Here is a 25,211-nt window from a genome sequence, read left to right on the forward strand (position 1 = left end):
ATTACTCTGAAAAGATGCTCTATAGGGAGGAATCTATAGGGCCTATAGACTATTACATGGGAACCAAATTGTCACCATACATCAAATTCCAACATTTACTGAGTACTTTCTGTACAGCAGGACTTTGCAGGTGCTACGTGTGAGCAGAATCACAGACAGGCAGGAATTGGAGGGGTGTTTGGGGACATCCATCATTGGTGCTGAGGAACACAGAGATTCATAGGCACAGGAGCTTTAAAATAGATCTGATGATGGGGACTCCCCTATGTCCTCTTCTGCGACATAAATGTCACCTGCAATAGAACAAACATAGTGGGGTTAGGACTCCTGGTTTAGCATTGAATTCCCCGTCCCTTTACTCCTGCTTCTTTCATTTTCTTTTTTTCATCAGCCTCTCAGGAGACGGTGGTCTTCCCAGCAGATGTTGCAGCCCCCAGATGGGGACAAGTGAGAAGTCAAAGGACACCCTGAGGAGATGTCATTTCTCTCTCTCCAGCTCTCCACAGCCCACGTTCTCTGACACTCCTGAGACACTGAGGCCTGGCAAGGAGATGATGAAAGTTGAACGAGGTAAGAGTTGGGCACGGCATGTGAAGCTGCTCTTTAAAGGGGCGCCAATAACCCTTCAATACTGTCTCAGTGGATACTTACTCTAGATGCCAGATTATAAACATCTAACATCATAGCTACTTCCTCCTTCCTGAAACTTCTGCTCTCTTGACCTAGGTGATGAACTATTCTTCTAACCTTCCTGCCATTCTGCTTCTTTGAAATCTCTCTGAACACTTTCTTACATTTTATGGAATCAAAATAAGATAGGAGGTGCTGATGTACATATCACAGGGTGTCTAGTTTTCACTCATGCTACATGTCCAGTGTGCCATCAGGGTAGCTCTGCTAATTATAGTTACTCAGGGAGATGGGCTAAGAGACCTTCTTCGACACCTGCCCCCATAAGTCCCCAGAGTGAAGGACCCTAGTGGATCATACACTGGCTCTTAATGATCCCTCCCGGAAATAACATGTCACTTCTCACATTTTGTTATCCAAAGCAAATCGCATGGCTACGTCTAATTTCAAAAGAGTTGGAATCTTTGGAGGTAGCAAAGTATTCAATAAGTACACATTAAATAAATATTAGTCACATACCAGACACCTGTATTGAGGACCTACTTTGTACAACCAACTATGCTAGGCCTTGTGAGTAACAGGAGCTTCCAGCTCCTAAAAGGTTTACAAATTACCTACTGACCTAAAGAGGGCATCTGGGGTGTTGGCAATGTTCTATTTCTTAACCTAGGTACTAGTTACATGGGTGTACTTGATAATCATTGGCTGTGACTTACTGGATTGTGTATTTCTTACGTATGTCTGCCAGTTCACAAGAAAAGTGTTTAAAAAGAGATGTAAAGGAGAATATTGGTAATTTGAGGCAAAAACAAGAAACCAATGATCAATCAGAAATCCTGAGTTTTAAGAATGGTTGGAATAAAGAATATTTAGATGAAACAACTAGTGTCATGTCTGCAACTGGAGAATAATTAACAAAGAAGAGGCCCAACAGAGGGATGCTCTCAAGCACAATATGAAAGATTAAACAATAAGAAATATAAAATAAAAGCTATGAGACATGGAGGATAGGAACTACCATTCTGGCATCTGAATAATTAGACATCTAGAAGTGGGTAAAATACTAAAGAGAGATGAAATTTCTGAATAGAAGATTTCTAGACTTTATAGAAAGATGAAATCACTTTGACATGGTGTATTGATGACAAATAGATTTTCAAAAAACACATCTCTTTTTAAAAAACACATATCTAGATACATTATAAGGAAACTGTAAGAATTTCAAAGACAAAAGAAAATTCTCAACAATTGCAGAGAGAGCAGTTGCACTTATAGAAGAACAAGAGCAGAGGCACTTGGATGGCTCAGTCAGTTAAGTGTCCAACTTTGGCTCAGGTCATGATCTCACAGTCTGTGAGTTCGAACCCTGAGTCAGGCTCTGTGCTGACAGTTCAGAGCCTGAAGCCTGTTTCAGATTCTGTGTGCTCTCTCTCTCTCTGCCTCCCCTGCTCAAGCTGTATGTATGTCTGTCTCTCTCTCTCTAGAATAAATAAATACTTTAAAAAGTTTTTTTTAAATGGTAGTGCCTAGGATAAAATGTCTAGCTTTGAAACAAAAGTTATCAGAAAGGAAACCTAAAAACAAATGTGCTAATCATTTCCATTATGAGAAGAGAAAAGTAGAAAAACAGCAAAAGAAAAAATGTAAATGATATAGACAAGGGTAAAATTCAGTGAGCTAGAAAATAAAAAACAGGGAAGATAAACAAAATCAAAGTTTGATTCAACTGAAAGAATCAAACCTTTAAAGGTTTGGACCTTTAAAAAAGCTGATCGAGCCATCTGGCAGCACCATTAATGAAAATGTAGGAGATTCACAATGAAAAGGAGAAACAACTATATATACACATTTTTAAATGAAAAAGGCTTGTTATGATCAACTCTATTCCAATAAACCTGAAAATTTAGATTAGATGGCTACAAGTCTAGAAAGACACAAAGATCAAAACCACAGGAAGCAATAGAAACCTGAAAATAGAGTAATGAGCTTCAAAGATGGGCTTGGGAAGCAAAGAATACCTTCCCAGCTGCCCTGTCCTAATGTGCCAGCTGGGGCATTTCAGAAACAAATCACTCCTCTCTTATACATGTTGTTCTAGAACACAGAAAGGAGCAAAACCTTTCCAAATCATTTTCTCAGGCTGGTGCATCTTTATTTTCAGAGCAGCTAGGAGTAGTACACGAGAAGACAATTATGGATTAATGTCAGCCATGTCCCGAATCCAACAGTGTATTAGAGGCATGATTCATTTTGATCAAATAAGATTTATCGAAAGATAGTGTCAAGTGTCTGACCATTAGATTATTTTATTTTTTATTTTAATGTAAGTGCCAGACATTAAGCTTTTGATTGTCAAGGCATTCATGTCAACTAGATAAAGAGCCAAGTGGTCCCTGCCCTTAAGTTCCCCTTTTAGAAAGCCCTAGGTGACCTAGATAATGGACCACTTGAGTGACCCTGCTTTTCCCTTCCTGTACTTTAATTCCAGCTTTTATGTTTTAAATTCACCAATAAAGACTGACCTTGTGAAATCAGAGGCACCCCTTCCTCACCCCAAGTAATGGCAGATCCCCAGGTCTCTCCCTCCAAACCTCACTGTGTGGCTCTGGGCATGCCAAGTGCTTTCCAGGACTTATGGGTAATAAATTAATAAATCTTGGTGGGGTTTTTTTTTTTCAAAGTTCCCTGCTAATTGTTGCTGAGGAGTGTCTTGCAGTCATAAGAACCACAAGGGCCAGTTGAGCCACACCATTGGCTCCTGTTGGGGGAAAGTCTGTGGGGACCGAGTAGTAGGGACCAAGGCGAGTGACCCTAGGCATTCCTAGCTGATCACCATCATTACTTTATATTAGTAGGCTGAGACCACACAAAACATCTAGGAATGCAGTGAAGTTTCAATGTCAGAAAATCTATAATATGACCCAAAAAGTCAAAAGAACATTCATGTTAATTTCAAAGGCATTCAACTCAATAATTGCGCAAACAGAATTTGATCAATTTTACCACATAGCAAGGATTATAAACCAAAAATCTATAGCAAATATATCTATGGAGAAATAAAATGCATTCCCTTTGAGATTTGGAAAAAGGTAGGATGTTTATTATTACAAATGTTTAACATAGTATTGAATGTTCTAGACACCATTATGACAACAGAAGAAAATCAAGGCTCTGAAGATTGTAAGGGAGAGATAAAATGGCTGTCAATGATATAATCTACATATTGCATAAGACTGAGCCTCTGGAACCCCAATGCCCAAGTTCAAATCCAGACTCTGTACCTTTCAACCTGTGTGACCTTGGACAGATTCCTTCACCCTCCTCATGTCTGCTTCCCACTCTATATGATGGAGAAATAATGGTACCAACTTCCAAACATAAGTGAAAACATAAGAAGCTTATAGAATAGAACTTAGTAAATAGTAAGCAACTCAGCTGATATGCTTCATCATCGTATTGTTTTAATCGAGGTCAGTGATTCTGAAATGCAAAGTTCTCAAGGAACCCCTGTTGAAGTGTTTTTCCTTCCCTCCCACTGCCCATACCATGTTGGCTCCTCTTTTGCACTGTGTCCCTAGTACCCATGGCTCTGGCATGACTCACCGGGACCTCTGCACCCAGGGACGCTGTCGAGCCGCCTGGTCTTCAGCATTATGGTTCCAGTGATGATGCCTGCCACGCCCACCACCAGGCCCAGGGCACAGACCACAGTCTCCATTGTCTCAGGCATCTCGATTGGCTCCTGGGCCTCTGGGACACAAAGGGAAAATGGAATTAGAAAGTGCAGAGAGCAGAAGCTGGCCACAGGTTTGGGGGTATGAATAATTAGAAACAATGAAACACCCGTGAAATTTGGACAAAGTGGCAATAAAACACATGGGATTAAGGAAAGCAGGTGCTGTGGAAAGGTGGATCCTGGAAATTAAGATGGTGTCAGCACAGTGCTGGCAGAGGGAGGGGGCTCCTTACCCCAGTGCTGAAGGAGAGGCTGGTCCAGTCCCCAGTGCTCCACCTTGCAGTCATAGACGTCTTCGGCCGTAGGAATGAAGGTCAAGTAGTGGAACTTGTGGAACCTAAATTTTGTGCTGGGCAGGAAGATGCTCTCAGCTATACCTTTGGTGACTGTCTGCCCATTGTGCAGCCATGTGACATTGAGCACAGGCGGGAAGAATTTGTCCACATGGCAGATGAGGGTGTTGGGCTGTCCAAGCTCCACAGGCTCCTTGGGAAACACGGCCACCTCGGGTGGCTCTGAGAAGGGACAGGACTTGGTGAATCTGCTGTCTTTGGCTGAATCTCAAAGGACCCCACGACCGCAGCACCTATATTCTCCCTGTTAGGAGCCACCTCCCTCAGGCTGACCCTTTGCCCCCCGCACAGTCTTTCAGGTCAAAGTCATAGCTTCCCATACTCCTGACTGGCCTCCCTCAACCCAACATTTTTCTCAAATAAGAAGAAAATGTCTCCTTTGATGACATAAGCACCCAGCTTTGTAAGCCAAATATTGCTCACTCACGGGGAGAGATTCATTCATGAGTGGACATCTAGGTCTCCCATTCTCTGTGCAGCCTATGGGCTCTCCCATCCCTGCAGTTGATCAGTAGAGAAATAAGCAAGAGCAAGCAGTACCATTTGTGGCCCTGGTGTGGTTGGACCGTTGGATCAGGATGTTCAAGTTCTTCTTTGCCATGACAATGTCGGCAATACCCCTCCACGCATCAAAGTTGAAGGCATGAATAAACTCTGGCAGATGCCAGACGGTCTCCTTCTTATCCAGGTCCACATAGAACTGCTCATCCCCATCAAACTCAAACATGTACTCCCCAGAGGGTCTGTGTGTCTGGACAAAGTCGACATATGTTGACACGTGGCCCACTGCACAAAGAGGAAGAAGCGAGATTGGAGAACAGGTGACTATGTAAGAAAGTAAACAGAACACAGGAAGCAAGGAGATAAGGAAATAGTAATAACATGAATGAAGAACACAGAAAATGAGAAATGCAAACTTAAAGAAAAGAAATGGCAAGAAACAATGAGAGAAATGACTTACTGAAAATTCAGGTTGTTTCCCTTTATTCCCCCAAATTTAAGCATCTATCACTCCAGTACAGGAATTATGACTCTGAACACAATAATAAGGTAATATTTATGGAGGACTTACTATGCATTCAACTTATTCTTTGCAACTTTGCCCATGTAATGCATTTTTTTGTATATTAGGGACCTACCCATAGAAGTTAAATAACAAGCCCAAGGTAGCAGGATTCCTGGGAGAAGGAAGATTGAATCATCCTCTCCACCCACACCCAGGACATCTCAGAATCCTTGCAGGAACAGACATATAAAGGTAATGATAAAGTCCTAGAGTGGGGTGGGAGAGAGGGGAGAGTGGAATAAAAACCTTCCAGAGTGGAAAGTTTTTTAAATTGTGAAGGAAATGAAAAGATGTCCAGAATCTTGGTGCTGCTTACAGACTTTTAGTTACTTTTTTTTAGCTCTAGAATAAAAATGGTAGATCATGTAATTTTGTCTGCAACACTTTTATTTAAAGCATGTTAAATTTTCAAGTATTATCATTCACACAACATTCACAAATTTTCTTGTTGACTTCATGTTTTTAAGGGTAGTTTCCACTGGAAATAAAAGTTGTTGCATTTGAAACACCTATGGGATAACATCTTAGTTTTACCTGATGTTTAAGAAGGAGCAAAAGATTGACAACAAAAATATATATATTAGTATTACAGTAAAACAATAAAAATGAAGCAGTTTGAGGCTGAGAAAAAAAAAGGAATTAGGAGGAAGTGACACTCCGGGGCTCACTGGTCTAACTCCTGAATCAAAGATTCAAATATTCGCCATCCAGCTCCAACATGAGAAGAACTAATCCTCTCCTTAGATGATTCTAGCGACAGGATCCACTGAATTGTGAAGCAAATTATACCCTTACAGATGTTCACTTTCATTCCGTCGAAAAGGCCTTTATTGTGAACCTTCACTTTCTAGGCACTAAGGCTATAACTCAGAAGACATGGTCCTTGTCTTTAAGCTGTGCAAGATCCAACAAATGAGAGAGACAAAGACAATTAGTACATATGCGGTCATCACTATGTGTTATCACAGAGTATATAAAAGTGCTGCTTGGGAGCAAATGGAGAGCATTAAAATGAGACTGAAGTAAGGCTTCCTAAAGGTGGTCTTAATGTGAGGTTAGCAAAGCAGAGACACAGAGAAGTGGGGTCTCTAGCAGGAGACATAGGAACAGAGAGGCATGGGACTTCTTGGAGGACTGTGAGTCCTTGAATATGACTATAGCTCAGAGGGTGTCGAGAGCCTTCATTGGGATCTGCCCTGTATGATAATTGCAGGTGTTTGAATTTGATCCAGAGCCCCTGGAAAACGATTGAAGGGTCTTAAGAGAGTAACACAATCAGTTTTATATTTGAACTATAACTATATACTATATAGTATAAGGATGATGGCTTGGAAGAAGTTCATTTGTAAGCAAGACCAGTAGGACTCTTCAGCAATCAATTTGAAGATAAACTCTTTAAATGAGTTTAAATTTCTGGGTGACCAAATGGAGTTGATTTGAGGGCAGTTGAAAAATGGATGGATCTCAGGCTAGACTGGGCTAGTGACATAGACCTAGGAGTCCTCATAGTAGGTGAAGTTATAGCTTGGATTGGGCCACCCAGGATGTGTACAAAGTCATCATGGCAGGGTCAGAGTGTGTGGTCATGCATCCTGGCAAATATGGGCATTCAAAAAAGAGACTGGGGGCACCTGGCTGGCTCAGTTGAAAGAGCGTGCGACTCTTGATCTCGAGGTTGTGAGGGGTTGTAGAGATCACTTAAATAAATGTTTTTAAAAATAGGCTGTAAAGGAGAGGACTAATGAGTAGGAAGAAAACAAGCAGAAAGTGTGCTCTTCAAGACAAAGAACAAGAGAAAAATTCCAGGAAGGAGGAAGTGGTTACACTGCAAATACTACTAGTGACACACGGATACACACGGAGAAGTGACCACTGGTTTGGGTTGTAGGGAGACTACTAATGGCCCCACTGAGAGCAGCGTCAACGATGTGAGGAGACCAAAGGGAGAACACAGTGGGCAGAGGACTGAGAGAAGCAGGGGAAAGTCCAAAGCAGGCAGTGCAGACTCCAACTTCAAGAAGTTTACCTCTGAAATTTAAGACAGAGAGAGAGATTCTTCACGCCATGACATGGAGCTCATGGGACATCTCTATATCTCAGCCTTTTCATTTCCAGAATGAGAATAATAAATGCACTCCTGTAAAAGCTGTTGTGAAAATGAAATGAGAGTTGGCATTTGGTCAGTGGTTCTTACTGTAGTCAGAAAGAAAAAAAACAAAAGACCTCATACAAGAGGAAGAAGAAGGAAGAAAACCAGGAGAGAAAACAGCACCTTTGGGCTACAAATCTCCTTATAGTCTACACCATATCTGGCCCACCAGAGCACTCACCCCGGATGGCCCCAGTTCCATGGAAGCTCAGAAGGGCAGCCAGGGAGATGACTCGCAGGATCATGGCTTGGGTCTGGCTCCTTATGTCTTTAAGGTGCATCTGCAGTGACCGTTGTGAGCCAGACAGTGAGGAGAAAATGAGGCAGTGCAGGGCAAGGTGGGGCTCTGAATCCAGAACTTATTTCCCCTATCCTGTTGAGTAAGAAAGGGTGGAGGTGAAACAGCTCAACCAAAACATGCAGAAGGGGCATCTCTGACTGGGAAAGAAAATGAGAGAACCACCGGGAGAGGAAGTGGGAGAGCCGTCAGGACCAAGGGAGCCCAGAAAGTCCCAACCTATGTGGGATTTGGGAATAAGAGAAAGAAAACTAGAAAAGAGGCATCATAACCATCTTCCTCTTTGCCTGGATGGCTCAGTCAATACAGCATGCTCCTCTTAATCTAAGGGCTGTGAGTTCAAGCCCCACATTGGGCTTGGGTCCTACATAAAGCTCCCTCCAGGGTGAACACCATCCCCTTGCATGGACATGTTCTGGGACAGTACAAGTTAACTATCTAGAGGGTTAGCCTGTCCATCCCAGAACTCAGAATTAGTCCTGGGAGCTGGACAAGAAGTCACCCAAAGTTTGTGGTGTGTGTTTTCTCCTCTGAGCGGATCTGTGGATCTTAGAAGTAGAAAGGGGGTTGACTAAGGGTCTCTGCGTTATAATATCAGATAAAGCATGGAAGTAACTGTACCACTTTAAACAAATTACTTGGCCTTTCCAGGCCACAGTTTCTTCATTTTGAAATGGAGATGGTAGCACTGTGTATCAGGAATTCTGTGAGGGTGACATGGAAGCACCCATATAAAATGCTTTAGAAACTTATAAATCTGAGAGCTTTGAATAGACCAATGAAGTTATCAAAGACCATCCTCTTTTTTCCTCAGTCCAACATATGTATATATTTTGGTAACGTTTAAACACCAAATAACCCCAACAACCAATACAGATAGTTCCTGAAATACACTCCCTCAGAGCACACAGCCTAAAAAGACAATGACAAAACAAATATAATTTCCAACAAATGTATTAAGTACTTAAACAAGTATTGATGAACTGAATAAAAGCAGATAAATTATTTAAGTTTTCTATTAGGAAATTGTTCCTGATGCATTATAGCAAAATGGCCAGGCACATGTTTAGAAAGCCCCTTTCTGCTACTTCCTGCCTTTTTTTAAAACCTGCTGTGACTTATTTCTTCTAATGTAGAATGGAAATTATTATGTCATTGGTTTATGGTGAAGTCTAATTGGGATGTAATACTCAGGATTTGTGAATCTCTTAAAACAAAGTCTCGCACATAGTCAGGAATCAAGAAATGTTAATTATTATAATGCAGGACTGGTTCAGAACACATGAGATTCTTTATCAAATACAATGCATTATATTATCCACTAATATAAACTCTGTAATTTTAACAATAAACACCAGAGTAACTTTCTGTAGATCCACTCTCCTTTAGTGTGGTTCCAAACCCCTCTGTAAGAAAACAGCATATCAGAGAAAGATGTACCATTAGACTTAATGTGAAATGATTAGGGAAAATGTAAGTAACAGTAACATTTAAATAAAGGTGCAGTATATCACAACATTCTATACGAAGAAGAAATAAAAGAGTAACAATTAGAAATGAAACAATTAAGTATTTTTTGCTTTCTGCTTGTCTGCCTGGAAACATCGAAGAATTCCTCTAAAATTATCAAAGGCACGGGGTGCCTGGGTGGCTCAGTCAGTCAAGCCTCCAACTTTGGCTCAGGTCACGATCTCACGTTTGTGGGTTCGAGCCCCATGCCAGCTCTGTGTTGACAGCTCAGGGCCTGGAACCTGCTTCCAATTCTGTCTCCCTCTCTCTGCTCCTCCCCCTCTCATGCTCAGTCTCTCTCTGTAGCATAAATAAATAAAACATTTTAAAAAATTATCAAAGGTATACCTAAAAATTATCAAGGCATAAAATGGTAAATATAATATCATTTGATAACAAATAAATTCCTGTATGATACTAAGAATCAACATGCAGTTTTGAAGAAAAGTTATCCATTCACAAAAGTTACTATCTATAAAAAATACAAGATCAACTTCAATGACGTATTTCAAAACAATATCATTAAGAGGATGATTTGATTTTTTATTTTAAATAGGGAGTGGTGTTCCCCATGGAGGGGGGACGATGTTCCTAAGGAGGAAAATATATGAAATAATCAAGCCTTATGACTCAGCCAGTGGCTCAAAGTGAGACTCTCCTTATCCTGTCTTCAGTGAATCTTACACCGTAAAGAATCATGTGCTCTACCCCAAACTTCTGTCTGGTGAGTGACAATTCCTGCTTATTGGTTCCCTTTTCAGATTCTGGTCACACTCAGGGACCACAGAAGGCTTGCCACGCTCTCTATATTTTAGGAGTGACGCCCATTGAGTGAGAGCTGCTCTGACTGCAGGCCTCTCGGCCCGTCCGTTCCCAGGCGCCGGGATGGCGGTCCTGAGGATCACTGGGGCCCCAGAGACCGCAGCTCTCATGATGTCCTTGGTGGTGCTGAGCTCCCCTTTGGTTCAGAGCAGAGACACCCCAGGTAAGTGCAGAGCTCCTGTTCTTGGAGAACCTGCCTAGGGAAATAAATGGTCTTGGGGGGCTTCCATGTGGGTCCCCTCCGTGAGAAAGGCTTTGGGCTCTGATATCGTGCAGGGGCTGCTAGTCTCACCAGAGAGAGAAGAAAATCAAGTTGTGCGTATGATGGGAACAGTGGTACCTGGCAGTCTGGAGTGATTTGAAGGGACAAGTTTCTCACAGACGGGTCATCAAAATGTCATTTCAACATCAAAGATCAGGAAGTTATGGTTAATTTGCATTGTCCAGATCCGAAGATCTCTCTGTAGACTCAGTGCTCCAGGTAGGCACCCCTTCTGCAGAACCAGGCAGGAGCCCCCATTCCATGGTCAGTGACGGCCAGCGCAACAGAGGAGGGGCGAGCACAAGCCGTGGTTAAGGCCAGCAGGACACCAGTTGCGCTGTCCCTCACATCAGGAGTCGGATCAGGGCAGATCGGGACAGGGCCAGAGAAGAAATGAGAAACAGGAGATGGCCTCTTCTAGTTTTGAGTCCCCACCAAGAAGACCATGTGTGACAGAAGGGTGAATTTGTTTATGTTAATTTCTCAGCCTCTTCATCCCCATCCATAAGGCCAGCCTCACTTCCTCCTAAGGATCAGGTACTGTGGGGCTCTTTCCTCAATTTCCAGGTGTAGTAGTGTCTGAAACTCCCAAATCCATCTCCTCAGACTCCATCCCAACATACCCATTTCTCAGATAGAGGGAAGAGAAAATTTCACACATCTATGACTCGGATGGGCAGAGAGTTGGACAGAGCAGCCCAGCCACGCACGTATGCTTGCACATGAGGGAAGAAGCGAAGAAGCTAGAGTCCTGACAGCTGGAGGGCTGTGGCAGTAGCTGGTGAGAGGGGACAGCGTCCCGCAGGACAGGAGAGAAGAGGCATCGCCGTTTCGGTGGGGATGGGGGGGTAGTGGTAGTGGCGGACGTTGATGTGAGTACTTCGCAGATCCGGGGCTGGGGTCTGCTCTGGAGTGAACAGAGAGTGATGGGTGGTGGGAGGGGCGGGGGCGGTGGAGAAGCCAGTGAGTCCAGATGTAAGAGGAAGGAATGGAGTCTCCCTGCCCCGCGAAAGAGACACCTGGGGGTAGGGGCGGGTAGACCAGAGCTCTCTGCGAAGTTTGATGCTGAGGAACCCATTGTTGGGTGAAACGTGGAGTCCAGGAAACTTGGAACCAATGGGCTGGGCACATTCCTCCATTTCCTTCTTATGCTTCCAACTCCTTGGGATTTTTTCAATTTCTAACAGAGCAGAAATAAAAAGAGAAAAAGGGGGAGAAGCTGGCTTAACAAGGCCTGGGTGACACTGAAACTGTTGAGAAAATACTAGTGACTGTTGGGTCATGAAGAAAATTGTGGAAAAAGGAAGCATCCAACTGATGGATGAAACAGTAGCTCTAAGAGCCGCTTGAAACATCCTCTGTTCATGGCATTCTCGCCCCTGGCATGTAGACCCTGGGACTCCGGCCTATCACACCCTGGGCAGCAGAAGGCACCTGGGGATTTAAGCTTTTGTGGGGTTTTTTTTAATGTTTTTTATTTATTTTTGAGAGAGAGAGAGCCAACACGAGCAGCGGAGGGTCAGAGAGAGAGGGAGACAAAAAATCCGAAGCAGCCTCCAGGCTCTGAGCCAGCTGTCAGCACAGAGCCTGACGCGGGGCTCGAACCCACGAACCGTGAGATCATGACCTGAGCTGAAGTCAGACACTTAACCGACTGAGCCACCCAGACATCCCTAAGCTTTTGTTTACCCCACTTCTTCTATCTCCCTTTCCCAAGTGAAAGAAGAGTGTAAAGAAAACTCTCAGTATTAAGCTAATAAAAGCCCCTTTTCAAGTATCAATGTCATGCTTCAAAAGGCAGCTCCTTTTGAGTCATTCTGAACAAACCATGCTCTGCCCTTCATTTCTCTCTGTCTCCACGTAACCTGCGCTGTCACAGCCTGACATGGGGAGGGGCTCTAGCCTCCAGTGACCAGGGCCAGACTCTATGCTCTAGGTTTTTTTTTTCCCCCTGTGTTTATTTGTTTTGCTTCTTAAATTCCACATATGACTGAAATCACATGGTATTTGTCTTTCTCTGACTGACTTATTCACTTAGCATTATACTCTCTAGCTCCACCCATCTTGCTGCAAATAGCAGGATTTCATTCTTTTTTATGTCTGAATAACATTCTACTGTATCTATACATCTTCTCTATCCATTCATCTATCGATGGACACTTGGACTGCTTACATAATTTGGCTATTTTAAATAATTCTGCATTAAACACAGGGGTGCACATATCCTTTTGAATTAGCGTTTTCATATTCTTCAGGTAAATAGCCAGTAGTGCAGTTACTAGATTCTTATTTCTATTTTTAATTTTTTCTATTTCTGTTTTTAATTTTTTGAGGACCCTCCATACTGTTTTCCACAGTGGCTGCTCCAGTTTGCATTCCTACTAACAGTCATAGCCACCTTTTTCTATAGAAGTCCCTTGAGACAAGGGAAATAAAAGCAAAAATAAACTATTGGGATTACATCAAAAAAATTTTAAGTCAATTGCTTTTAAAAAGAGCTAGTTATTGAGAACTAACAGAACTGTGTCTTGATTGAAAACCAAGTGGGGAAACCTCTTAGTGGAACAGGAAATGGAGTTCGATGTGGGAGGGTACAGCAGGCAGGGCAGGAGAAGATAAGTATCACAGACTCCAAACTGGATGGGGCCAGGGGCTCAGAGGCTGGGGGCGGAGCACTGAGCGAGAAGACAGGCTCAGGAGATCTGAGAGAAACGAAGCGCCCAGCCCTCAGGCCACTCCTCGCCGCCCTGCCTGAGCAACCAGTTGAGCAACTTCAAATCGGGGCACATGGAGCCCTGAGGAAGGACAAGGACTCTGACAAGACCACCCAAGTCAACTCTAGTCATCTCTGCAGTGACAGAGACGATGGCCGACCCTCTCACATCCTCCTTTGACTCTTAGGAGGGCCTGTTTAGGCCCCTTGACAGCCACCTGGAGCGGGTCCTGAGCAGCAGGTGGAACTTCCTCTGGAGCTGGGCTCCCCGAGCTCAACCCTGAACTGATTCAGTAAGCCTCGTGTTGACATGCTCTTCAAACATCCTTTACTTCTGCCACTGTGCAGCATTGCCCTCATTTCTGTGGTCTGGGAAGCTGTGCCACAAATTCATTCAGGAGTTTCTGTTTATGATACATTTTAAGTCACATAGAGAAGCTGCAATTTAAAGACTCTTTTAACAGACAATCGCGGACTCCCAATTAGATTCCAGGCAGCCAGTAAAGTATAATCAATTCTTTGCTGGCCAGCATTACCCTGATAACAAAACCAGACAAAGACAATACAAGAAAAGAACACTGAAGGCCAATATCCATAATGAATATATATTCAAGATCCTCAAAAGAAGGGCATCTGCATGGCTCAGTGGGTTAAGCATCCAACTCTTGGTTTGGGCTCAGGTCATGATCTTAGAGTTTGTGGGTTCGAGCACCATGTCAGGCACTGTGCTATTAGAATTTAGAATTCTCTCTCCCTCTGTCTCTGCCCCTCCCTTGTTCTTTCTCTCAAAATAAATAAACTTTAAAAAAACCAGTATGCTACTGACATAAATACAGACATATAGAGCAGTGGAACATAATAGCCCAGAAATAAATCCACATCTACAGTCAACTTATACTCAACAAGAATGCCAAGAACATACAACGGGGAAAAGATAGTCTTCAATAAACGATGCTGAGAAACTGGATATCCACATGCAGACTAATAAAATAGGATACTTATCTCACCCCATATATAAAAATCAACTCAAAAATTATTAAAGACTTAAATGCAAAATCTGAGATTATAAAACTCCTAGAAGAAAACATAGAGGAAAGCCTTCTTGACATTGGTCTGAGAGATGATTTTTTGGATATGACATCAAAAGCACAGACAACAAGCAAAAACAGACATTAAAATTGCATTAAACTAGCAAGCAATTTACTAAATTTATCTTCATAATACAAGAACTCATGTAACTCCGTAGGGGGAAAAAAACCTGATTAAAAAACCAGCAAAGGACCTGAATAGACATTTCTCCAGAGAAGACATACAGTTGGCCAACATGAATACAAAAAGGTATTCAACTTTACTAATTATCAAGGAAATGCATATCAAAACCACAATAAGATACCATCTCACACCTGTTAGAATGGCTAGTATCAAAATATGGAAAAAGATTAATGATTCTAGGATGTGGAGCAAAGAGAATCCTACACGCTGCTGGTGGAGACGTAAGTTGGAGCAGCCATTATGGAAACAGTATGGAAGTTCCTCAAAAATAAAAATAGGGGCGCCTGGGTGGCCCAGTTGGTTGAATGTCCAACTCTTGATTTCAGCTCAGGTCATGATCCCAGGGTCTGCTGAGTGTGGAGCCTGCTTAAGACTCTCTCTCTCTCTCTCTCTCTCTCTCTCTCCCCCTGCCCCTCTCTCCTGCTTACTCTCTCTCTTAAAATAATAATAATAATAATAATAATAATAATAAGTAAAATTAAAACTACCATATGATCCAAGATCCAATGATCCCACTTCTGGATATATATATACAAAAGAGATGAAATCTGGATTTTGAAGCTATATCTGACTTCCATGTTCATTTCAGCGTTATTCACATAGCCAATATATGGACACAACTTAAATATCCACAGACAGATGAATGAATAAAGAAAATGTGGTATATATCCACAACAAATACTCTTCAGCCTTTAGCTAGAAGGAAATCCATACATTTGGAACAACATGGATGAAGCTGTAGGACATTACATTCAATGAAACAGGTCGAATGTAGAAAGACAAATACTGCGTGATCTTACTTGTATGTGAAATCTAAAATAGTCACATTCGTAGAAATGATTACCAGGGACGGGTGAAAAATGGGGAGATAGTTTTCAAGGAGTACTGTTGCAGTTACGCAAGATGAATAAGTTCTAGAGAACTATGTACAGCAGTGTGACTGTGACTGTGCAACTACAGAGTTGACAATATTGCATTGTGTACTTGAAATTTAAGAAGGTAGATTTGGGGTGTTTTCACTACAAATAAAGAAAAAAAAGGCAATTAGTAACTGTTTGAGATTGTGAATATGCCATTTGGCTTGTGATTATTTCAAAATGTGCACGTGTGTAAAGGCCATTGAGTTTTATACCTTAAATATACATGGTTTTTAAATTTTTATTTTAGAGAGAGAGCATGCACGAGCAGGGGAGGGAGGGAGGAGGATTGAGAGAGAGAGAGAGAGAGAGAGAGAGAGAGAGAGAGAGAGAGAGAGAGAATCCCAAGCAAGCTCCACGCCCAGCATGGAGCACAGTGTGGTGCTTGATCCCACAATCTTGGGATCTTGGCCTGAGCTGAAATCAACCAACATTCAACTGACTGAGCCACCCAGGCGCCTTGATATGATTTTTTATTATCAAATATATGGCAATAAAGCTGGAAACACTTTGTAAAAAACAAAATCAATTATCTGCTCATTCTCTGATTCATAGTATTTACTAAAGGCTAAGGTTAGATGCTGTATACAGATCTAAACAAAAGAGTAACTTGCTTTAAAATGTTCAAGTATAAAGAACAGCACAGGATAAGGGGGGGGGGAGGGAAATCGCACTGTTCTGAGTGTCTCTAATGTGATCACTGTGATAAGATTCTAAAACATACAGAGAATGCACCCATTTTTTTAAGTTTATTTATATTTATTTTGAGAGAGAAAGAGAGCAAGCATGAGTGGGGGAGGGACAGAGAGCAAAGGAGAGAGAGAATCCCAAGAGGCTCTGAGCTGTTAGTGCAGATCCCCACATGGGGCTCTAACTCATGACCATGAGATCATGACGTGAGCTGAACTACAGACTCAGATACTTAAGCAACTGAGCCACCCAGGCACCCCACACCCACCCATTCTAATGGGTTTCCTACATAGTTTTTGTTCCTATGCATTCTTCCAAAATATGTATTTCTCATGTGCCTATATTTTTAACTTTCTTACATGACGTTATAAAGTATATTGTTTTCTTTTTCTGTCATTCAGCATAATTACAATAAGATCTGCCATAGGAGTGAAGAGCACGATTATTTGGTTTCTTCTAAGGGTTGCATAATATTCCACGTGCACATCGACAACAGTTTAGGTATTCGCTGTCCCAGGGATGATCACATCGACTGATTTCTGCCAACTCATCAGTTTCACAAATGCTGTCACAGCCAGCAGCAGCCCCTAGCTGTCCTTTTATGGACCTCTGTGAACATTTTTGATGTCTAACAAGTTGTGGGAGTGTTGGGTTTTATGACATACATCTCTTCAACTTGACCCAGTGTCCCGAGTGCTATTCTGACCATCTGAGGCAGCAACACTCCACCAAGCAAGAAGTGAGCTTTCTTCATACTCCCAGGCATCAGCGTGGAAGTATCCAGCTCTCTAATTGTTCTGAGTCTGATATATTTCAGTCTCATTTCCTTCTGAATTTTCGATTTTCTTTCCACTGAAGAGCCAGAGTCTGCTTTGCAAGTTTCCTCTCCTATATATCCCCATCGCACTCCTTTCCCACTTCTCTATCACGGTCCTTTATCTTGCATGTGTTTTAGGAGTTGCTTATGTATTTTAGATATGAATCCGATGTCAGGAGTAGACATCAGGACACTACTGTTCCCTACCTAGTAACTTCTTAGTGGTGCCCTTTGCTTAACTGAAGTATTGAAATTTAATGTAATTCCTTTCATTCGATTTTTGCCTTGTGATTCAAATTTGCTTAAGAAGCCCTTCCTCACCCCCCTATTCATTATCGTATTCTCCTACCCATTCTGATAGTAACCTCATAATCTACTCCTCCTAGAGCTTTACCTCTACCAGAGGCGGAGTACTTGCTACGAGTCCAACGGGACGCACCGCTTCCTGGAGCAATATATCTACAACAGAGAGCTGTACGTCCAGTTCGACAGCAACAGTGCCGCGGGGGTGTTTGTGGCGGTGTCCGAGCTGGGCCTCCTAACTGCCAAGAACTGGAACATCCAGAAGGAGTTCCTGGCTCTGAGACGGAGCGCGGTGGACACGGTGTGCAAGCACAACTTCGAGCTGGACGAGGGGTTCACGCTGCAGCGCAGAGGTGAGGGGCGAGTGGGCAGGTGACGACCCTGGGACGGGTAGGCTTGGGCAGCAGAGGAGGGGGGAGGCCCCCACCCAGTCTCGGAGGCCATCCTGGTGCGGAGGGGCCAAGATCAGCGAGGAAAGGGCCAGACTCCCTGCTAATCAAACATGAAAGAGTGAAAAACACTGGGTTTGTGGATCTTGCTACACACTTTTTTCCTGGGAGAAGAGGCCAGGACACATATAGATTAAGCTACTTCATTTTGCCATCCTTTTTTTTTTTAAATGAAAATATCAGGGGCGCCTGGGTGGCTCAGTCGGTTAAGCATCCGGCTTCGGCTCAGGTCATGATCTCCCGGTTCGTGGGTTTGAGCCTCGCATCAGGCTCTGTACTGACAGCTCAGAGCCTGGAGCCTGTCTTCCGATTCTGTGTCTCCCTCTCTCTCTGGCCCTCCCCTGCTCAGACTGTCTCTCTCTGTATCTCAAAAACAAATAAAAAACATAAAAATTTTTTAAATGAAAATATCAGACTACAAGATCAAAGGAAATCTATTGACTGAATATATCCTGATTCCAGATAAATATTTGGCAAGATTATGCATCCTTTGGAACAAGATGAAAATATGTAAATTCAAGGCATAGCCTCTTCAACCTTTCTGCTCTAAGAATGTTAGTTACTGTCTCTTACCTTTCCAGTGAAAAGCGTTAGCACCAACTTTGACCCTCTCCTGTTCTTCACTCTTTCTTTATTGGGTATGACAAGGTCATTCTTAGAACAGCTGAAGGTTCCATTCTGTTTTTCCTACTATGTTCTCCATTTTTGGCCTCTAAATATCTTAATAGATATGATTCATTTTTAACATAAGAGAAATCATTTTGGTAAAAAAAAAATCGCTAAATGCACCGCTTTGGGGGTCTCAGCTGTCACAACAAGATTCTTGTCCCCTCCCAGTCCAGCCTCACGTGACCGTCTCCCCCTCCAAAAAGGGGCACCTGCGACACCACAACCTGCTTGTTTGCCACGTGTCGGATTTCTATCCCGGCCACATTCAAGTCCGCTGGTTCCTGAATGGACAGGAGGAGACAGCTGGGATTTTATCCACGAACCCGATCCATAATGGAGACTGGACTTTCCAGATCCTGGTGATGCTGGAAATGACCCCCCAACAGGGAGATGTCTACACCTGTCAGGTGGAACACCCCAGCCTGGACGGCCCTGTCACCGTGGAGTGGAGTGAGTAGCTCCCTGATGGCCCCCTGGACTCCAGGTTCTGAGGTCTGTTCCTTCTGTCTTGTGTCACTGCGCACTGCAGTCACACAACACCCCCACTGTATTGTTCCTCACCAAACTAACCACTGCCGGAGCAGTGAAGGTCAGGTGATTTGAGTACACATTTGTTCTGCCCTGGGCGGGTCTAAAGAATCTCTTCTTGTCAAAGCAGAAACTGAGAAAGGCAATTGCATTCATGACTGACTCTCAGACATGGGAACTGCCTCTCTCTTCAGTCTCCGTTCAGTCCCGTCAGCTTGGACTTAATGGGCTGAATAAAACTAGCATTTGCCCCTTGTGGAAGTCACCACTCTGAGGCCCAGAACTTTAGAGTGTTTTCCACATCTGCTCCTTCTCCACAGTGGCTCCAAGCTCGGCCTTACCCTCTTCCTTTTCTCTCCGCAGTGGATTAGATCGGGGTCCAGGCATCAGACAGGGCTTTGGGGTTGTGGCGGATGAAGGTGAGACTGACCCTGGGTTCTGTTCTCTCCAGAGGCACAGTCTGATTCTGCCCGGAGCAAGATGCTGGCTGGAGTGGGAGGCTTCGTGCTAGGGCTCATGGCCATCGGAGTGAGCTTCATTCTCCGTTTTAGAAGCCAGCGAGGTAAGAAACTTCTGGAAAGTGGTTGCTACTGTCTTTCCACTATCTCACTCTCCTATTCTTTAGTGATGAAAAATAAAACAACACAGGAAAAGAGGCCACTGAAATCAGATTCTGTTAAGGCAAAGACAGCCTGTAGGGAGGAAGATGGCTAGACTGAATCTGACCCCTTAAGATACCAGAGCCGCTGGTTACCCCATGCTGCAGGGCGCTCTCTGAAGCCCGGGGCGGACTCACACCACACAGTGCGTCCTGCCTTCATTCCCAGTGACGTGGGGATCACGGTGCAAACGTTTGGATAATTTTCTAACGTGTTGTTGCTCTTTACTCTCTCAATGACTAAATTCAGCTTCCTCTTACTTTCATTTTAGGATAACAGGGACTTCAGCCAACAGGTGGTATTTCTGCTCCCTTCTTCCTTCTTGGGATGGAATTCATTTCATTGCAACATAAGTTTGGGAGCATTCAATGAGGATGCTGCATTTAGGACAGCTCACAGGCAGTGCCCTGAGGATGAGGAGAAACCTCAGAGGCTGCTCCTTTTTCTCAAGCTGAGTCACACTGCCCCCAACTCTTGGTCCCATTTTCATCTGTAGGTGGGTGTGGCCACAGAGCATGACTTTGCCCCATTGCTGAAGGAAACTCCAGAAACTCTTCTGTTTTTCTTAGGCCAACACTCAGCCACTCTCTATGATATTTTTCTCGCCTGGGACTCCTGAGGGAAAGGGAATGTAGTCTTTGAGCTTAGGTTGTTTTATATTCTTCTTCTTCTTCTTTTTAAGTTTATTTATTTATTTTTGGAAGAGCGTGAGCACAATGGGGGTGGGGCAGAGAGAGAAGGAGAAAGAATCCCAAGCAGGCTCCACACCATCAGCGCAGAGCCTGCCATGGGACTCGAACTCATGAGCTGTGAGATCATTGCCTGAGCAGAAATCAAAAATTGGATGCTCGACCAGCTGAGCCACCCAGGCACCCCTTAAATTCTTCTTCTTCTTCACAGGACTCATGAACTGATCTCAAATACCACACACAGACTTGGAACAAGCAGTCCTGATACTCCTGGTGTCCAGCAACCTCCCACTTTTCAAAAAGGATATTACGGCTAAGTTGTGCCACCTGACGCCCAGTTTCTGAGTGTCTGCATTTTAATTCAATGTACTTACTCTTTCTCAAGTTTTTCTAGTCAATTGAGGGACATTTCCTGAGGAACATAAATCATCTGAATCTGGTATTGTTTTTCTTTCTTTTTGAGAAGAAGGAGATGGTCATGTTTATGGTTGAAGGGTCTGGTGATCACTGGACAGGTCATTGTTGTCTTACCCGGGCGTGGAGAAATAAACTTCTTGATGGTGATCAATTCTCCTTCTTCAATAAGAGGCCAACTGATAGAGGACCTCCTAAAATTCGCTTTACTTCATTGTAGATGACCACATTCACTCTGCATTTTTACCAGTTGGGGGGTGGAACCATTATTCCTAGAAATCCCAGATGGAACAGACACTGAGCCTAGATTTCGCCACTGCCATTCATGCAGGACTGATAAAGCATGTCAGCCATTAAGTACACCTCCCAGTGGGGCGCCTGGGTGGCTCAGTTGATTAGGCATCCAACTTCAGCTCAGGTCATGGTCTTACAGTTCATGGGGTCGAGCCCCGTATGGGACTCTGTGCTGATGGCATGGACTCTGGAGCCACTTTGGATTCTGTGTGTGTCTCTCTCTGCCCCTCCTCCACTCATGCTCTGTCTCTCTCTTTCAAAAATAAACATTAAAAAAATTTTTTAAAGAATATGCTTTCCAAGTGTAAAAATCAACATAAGATCAGAATGGTAAATAACAGGTATAGTATGTTCTTATATGTTTGTATATTATTCACATCAACTTAGAGAAACAGACTTCCCCCATCCCATGACTCCATGTTTATCAGGTCACCCTAAACTCCTTTCCCTCTGAGTCATGCTGTAGGAAGTACATCTCTAGTTTCAAAAGGGTCAAAGATATGTGCATACCACGTTTTTCAGACATAGGCCTGCTTTATGGAATAGAGCTTATTGTGATTTTTGTAAGTCTTTTTAGTTAATGTTTGAGACCAAGACAGATAATCATATTAGCGTCAGTCATTTCATGGCATGGTGTGCCACCTAAGCCCAAATTTTATATAATAGTCATCAGTAAACCTCTAATTCCTGTAATATTCATAGATTAGTATCACTTTTCAAAAACAACAAGGACTTAACCAAGCTTAAAGAATTTATCTTTCTTAACTTACCTGGCATGTGACAATGTAAAACCAGGGTTGTTGTTGTTTTTTTTTAATTTTTTTTAATGTTTTTTATTTATTTTTGATACAGAGAGAGACAGAGCATGAGAGGGGAAGGGGCAGAGAGAGAAGGACACGGAACCGGAAGCAGGCTCCAGGCTCTGAGCCAGCCATCAGCACAGAGCCTGACACGGGGCTCAAACCCACGAACGTGAGATCTGACCTGAGCCGAAGTCGGAGGCTTAACCGACTGAGCCACCCAGGCACCCCGGGTTTTTGTTTTTTTTTAATGTTTATTTATTTTTGAGAGAGATTGACAGTGTGTGTGGGGGGAGAGGCAGAAAGAGGGAGACACAGAATCGAAAGCAGGCTCAAGGCTCCAAGCTGTCAGCCCAGAGCCCAAAGCGGGGCTTCAACTCACAAACCGCAAGAGCATGACCTGAGCCAAAGTCGGATGCTCAACCTACTGAGCCAGCCAGGTGTCCGCAGTTTGATCAAATATCATCACAAACTATGACGTCAGTTTCTGGTGATCTTAATTATCACAAGATAGCTATCTTGTGATCAAATAAGGATCCATTTCGGGGGTCTCCGAGACCACCCAGATTAGGTGATTCACTAGGAGGACTCATATAATTGTACTCATGACTGTGATTTATTACAGTCTAAGTTTACAAAGCAAAGACAGTCAAGGGAAAAGGCACATGGGACAAAACCCAAAAAAACCAGGTGCAAGCTTCCAAAAGTCCTCTCCCACCGGAGCCACAGGACGCACTTACTTCCTGAAGCCATGAGCTGTGACCACACGTGTGGAACTCTGTCTGCCAGGAAAGCTCAGCGCTCGGCACTCGGGATTTTTACTGGGGCCTGGTCGTGGAGGCACCCTCTGCCTAGCACATTCCAAAATTCCAGACTCGCAGAAGGAAAACAGGTGTTCAGCATAAACCATATTTTTATACAGTTTAGACACAATTTAGGCATATTCTTAACAGGTCTAGGAATGGTGGGAACCCTTTCAAAATCCACATTCCCAGATGCCAGGCAGAGGCCAACCTTGTAAGCAGACCTTCCAAAGGAGGGTAGGTGGGTCTACTGTGTTACTGCTTTTCTGCACAGGGACAAGCCATCCGTTTTGCTGACAATTTTCAAAGTAGCGCGAGTATCCCTTTTCATCAAAGAAAGACGGACACAGATAACAGAAATCCCCCTTCAGTCCTAGTTTCCTGGAAACATGGCTTACTGCAGAAGACAAGGAGCCGAATTCATATGATTAGTTTTCATTCTTGTTATTATGATGTGAAATTATTATTACAAATGTTTTACAAATCCCATTAGCATTTAAGCAGTTTTTACATAGTAATCCCTGTGCCCAACGTGCGGCCTGAACTCATGACCCCGAGATCAACAGGCACACGCTCCACTACTGAGCCACGCAAGGGTCCCTGGATTTAACAGCTTTCGGAAAGCTGAAGGTCAAACAAAGGATGCAGATGAAAGTATCCTGTTCTCTAAAGGTTTTGGGTCTTGTTTTCACTGCCATGAGAAACCACCCGTGCCTTCTAGCCTGTGGTATTTCTAGCAGACAGTGTCTCTCGACTCACAGTCCCAGACGAGAACGTGAAGTTGTAATTCAGTATATCCACTGTCGGTCATCTTGGAAAACAGAGGGAGGAAACCCAGAGAACTTCACATCCAAGGAGTTCGATTCTGAATGAGACTCTCATTGTCTGCACCTGCCTAAAAGGGAGAGACATCGCTATTTGGGATTTTTTTTAATGTTTATTTTTGAGAGCGTGCACGCATGCAAGCCAGGGAGGAGCAGAGAGAGAGGGAGACAGAGGATCTGAAGCAGGCTCTGCACTCACAGCAAAGAGCCTGACTCAGGGCTTGAACTCATGAACCACGATTCATACTCATGAACCATAAGATCATGACCTGAACTGAAGTCAGAGGCTCAACTTACTGAGCCACCCAGGTGCCCCTGGGATTTTGATAAGAAATGAACAAACAAACCTTGTCAGCAGAGGACTGATAAGCCAGCATTTATAATGCCTAATAGCTAGTTTAATAGGATCTTTTAGATCCCTACAGATGCATTATGTTTTGGCTTTTTAATAAATATGAGCAGTGTTTCAGTTGCAAATATATATATACATATACTTACATATATCTGTATGTTATCTTGAATCATAATTAAAAGGGACTTAGCCTACCCTCTGCTTAGAAAGCAGCACCAATGCATTAATTTAGGGTTTGACAAGGAGAAGGAGGTCTCCCTGATTTTCTGTTTGGCCAACAATTTCCCCTAACATGGTATCATCAGAGGACAGGCATAAAGCTGTGCGTTAACTCAGAATTCTAACCCTTGAGTAGGGTTCTGAAGCTTGCTCTCTTGAGGGTAGAGGATTGTTATGTGGAAACAGAATAGGTAATTTTTTATAACAAGTAAACTAGTTAGTACTTCTGTCCTTTCCTCTTTTTTTCTCTTCTTAGTCTACACTGATGCTTTATTTGAAACCGTTCTTCTGAGTTTAAGGGTTCTTTCTTGCATCAAATGAATGAGGACTCAAAGCAGGGAGAGGGGAAAGGTCCTTCTTAGTTTGAAAATCACAGACAGGGGCGCCTGGGTGGCTCAGTCAGTTAAGCATCTGACTTTGGCTCAGGTCATGATCTCATGGCTCATGGGTTCAAGCACCACGTCAGGCTCTGTAGTCAGCACAAAACCCACTTTGGTCGCCCTCTCTCTGCCTTCCCCCTGTTTTCTCTATTTCTCTCTCTCTCAAAAATAAATAAACATTAAAAATATTTGTAAAAGAAGAAGAAAAAAATCACAGACATTCTATCTTTCTACAATTAAATTAGGAGGGAAAAAATGAAGAACCCACTGGTAGCAGGTAGAAGCAAGAGGCTTCTAGCGTCTGGCACTCAATGAGACAGCTGTTCAGTCACTGCACATTTCCAGTTTTCCATGTCACTACGTATGACAGAGACTTGGTAAGGTATTTTTAATCCTAATGAGTAATGTTCTAAGTTTTTTGAGGAAAAAGCCAGATTACCCATTGCAAGGATCTGAATTTTAAAGTCTTCAAAGCTCAAGAATATTAAATAGGATCCCATCGCCACCTAGTGGACAACAGTGGAATCTACACTTGGAGCAAGAAGTGAGGGAATTTGTCAATTTGGGAATACTCCAACATCTTTAACAAAAAAG

At 43.2% G+C, this 25,211-nt stretch overlaps 2 protein-coding genes across 2 annotated transcripts; one reads left to right on the forward strand and one right to left on the reverse strand.

Moving 5' to 3' along the window:
* Window positions 1–8,215, reverse strand: LOC115295213 (HLA class II histocompatibility antigen, DP alpha 1 chain). The gene is made up of 5 exons (XM_029943157.1): window positions 8,116–8,215; window positions 5,260–5,505; window positions 4,600–4,881; window positions 4,234–4,380; window positions 1–293 (listed from the first exon to the last, which is right to left on the reverse strand). The coding sequence occupies exons 1-5, from the start codon at window positions 8,213–8,215 to the stop codon at window positions 235–237; spliced, it is 834 nt and encodes a 277-aa protein (XP_029799017.1). The 3' UTR covers window positions 1–234.
* Window positions 8,216–10,584: 2,369 nt separating this feature from the next.
* Window positions 10,585–21,099, forward strand: LOC115295928 (HLA class II histocompatibility antigen, DP beta 1 chain-like). Its single transcript, XM_029944264.1, has 5 exons — window positions 10,585–10,726; window positions 17,621–17,890; window positions 18,824–19,105; window positions 19,635–19,745; window positions 20,743–21,099. Exons 1-5 carry the CDS (start codon window positions 10,627–10,629, stop codon window positions 20,754–20,756), a joined length of 777 nt encoding a protein of 258 aa, XP_029800124.1. The 5' UTR covers window positions 10,585–10,626; the 3' UTR covers window positions 20,757–21,099.
* Window positions 21,100–25,211: the final 4,112 nt, after the last annotated feature.

The sequence above is a fragment of the Suricata suricatta genome, chromosome 7 (genome assembly GCF_006229205.1).
Source record: "Suricata suricatta isolate VVHF042 chromosome 7, meerkat_22Aug2017_6uvM2_HiC, whole genome shotgun sequence".
Classification (NCBI taxonomy): domain Eukaryota; kingdom Metazoa; phylum Chordata; class Mammalia; order Carnivora; family Herpestidae; genus Suricata; species Suricata suricatta.

Excerpts from the sequence above, each read along its gene's own strand:
- LOC115295213 (XM_029943157.1), bottom strand. The coding sequence starts at position 8,215 with ATGCACCTTAAAGACATAAGGAGCCAGACCCAAGCCATGATCCTGCGA. Across the intron at positions 5,506-8,115 it reads TGGAACTGGGGCCATCCGGG|TGGGCCACGTGTCAACATAT; the intron begins GTGAGTGCTCTG and ends CTCTTTGTGCAG. Across the intron at positions 4,882-5,259 it reads CCACACCAGGGCCACAAATG|AGCCACCCGAGGTGGCCGTG; the intron begins GTACTGCTTGCT and ends GTCCCTTCTCAG.
- LOC115295928 (XM_029944264.1), top strand. The coding sequence starts at position 10,627 with ATGGCGGTCCTGAGGATCACTGGGGCCCCAGAGACCGCAGCTCTCATG. Across the intron at positions 17,891-18,823 it reads GTTCACGCTGCAGCGCAGAG|TCCAGCCTCACGTGACCGTC; the intron begins GTGAGGGGCGAG and ends GTCCCCTCCCAG. Across the intron at positions 19,106-19,634 it reads CCCTGTCACCGTGGAGTGGA|AGGCACAGTCTGATTCTGCC; the intron begins GTGAGTAGCTCC and ends TGTTCTCTCCAG.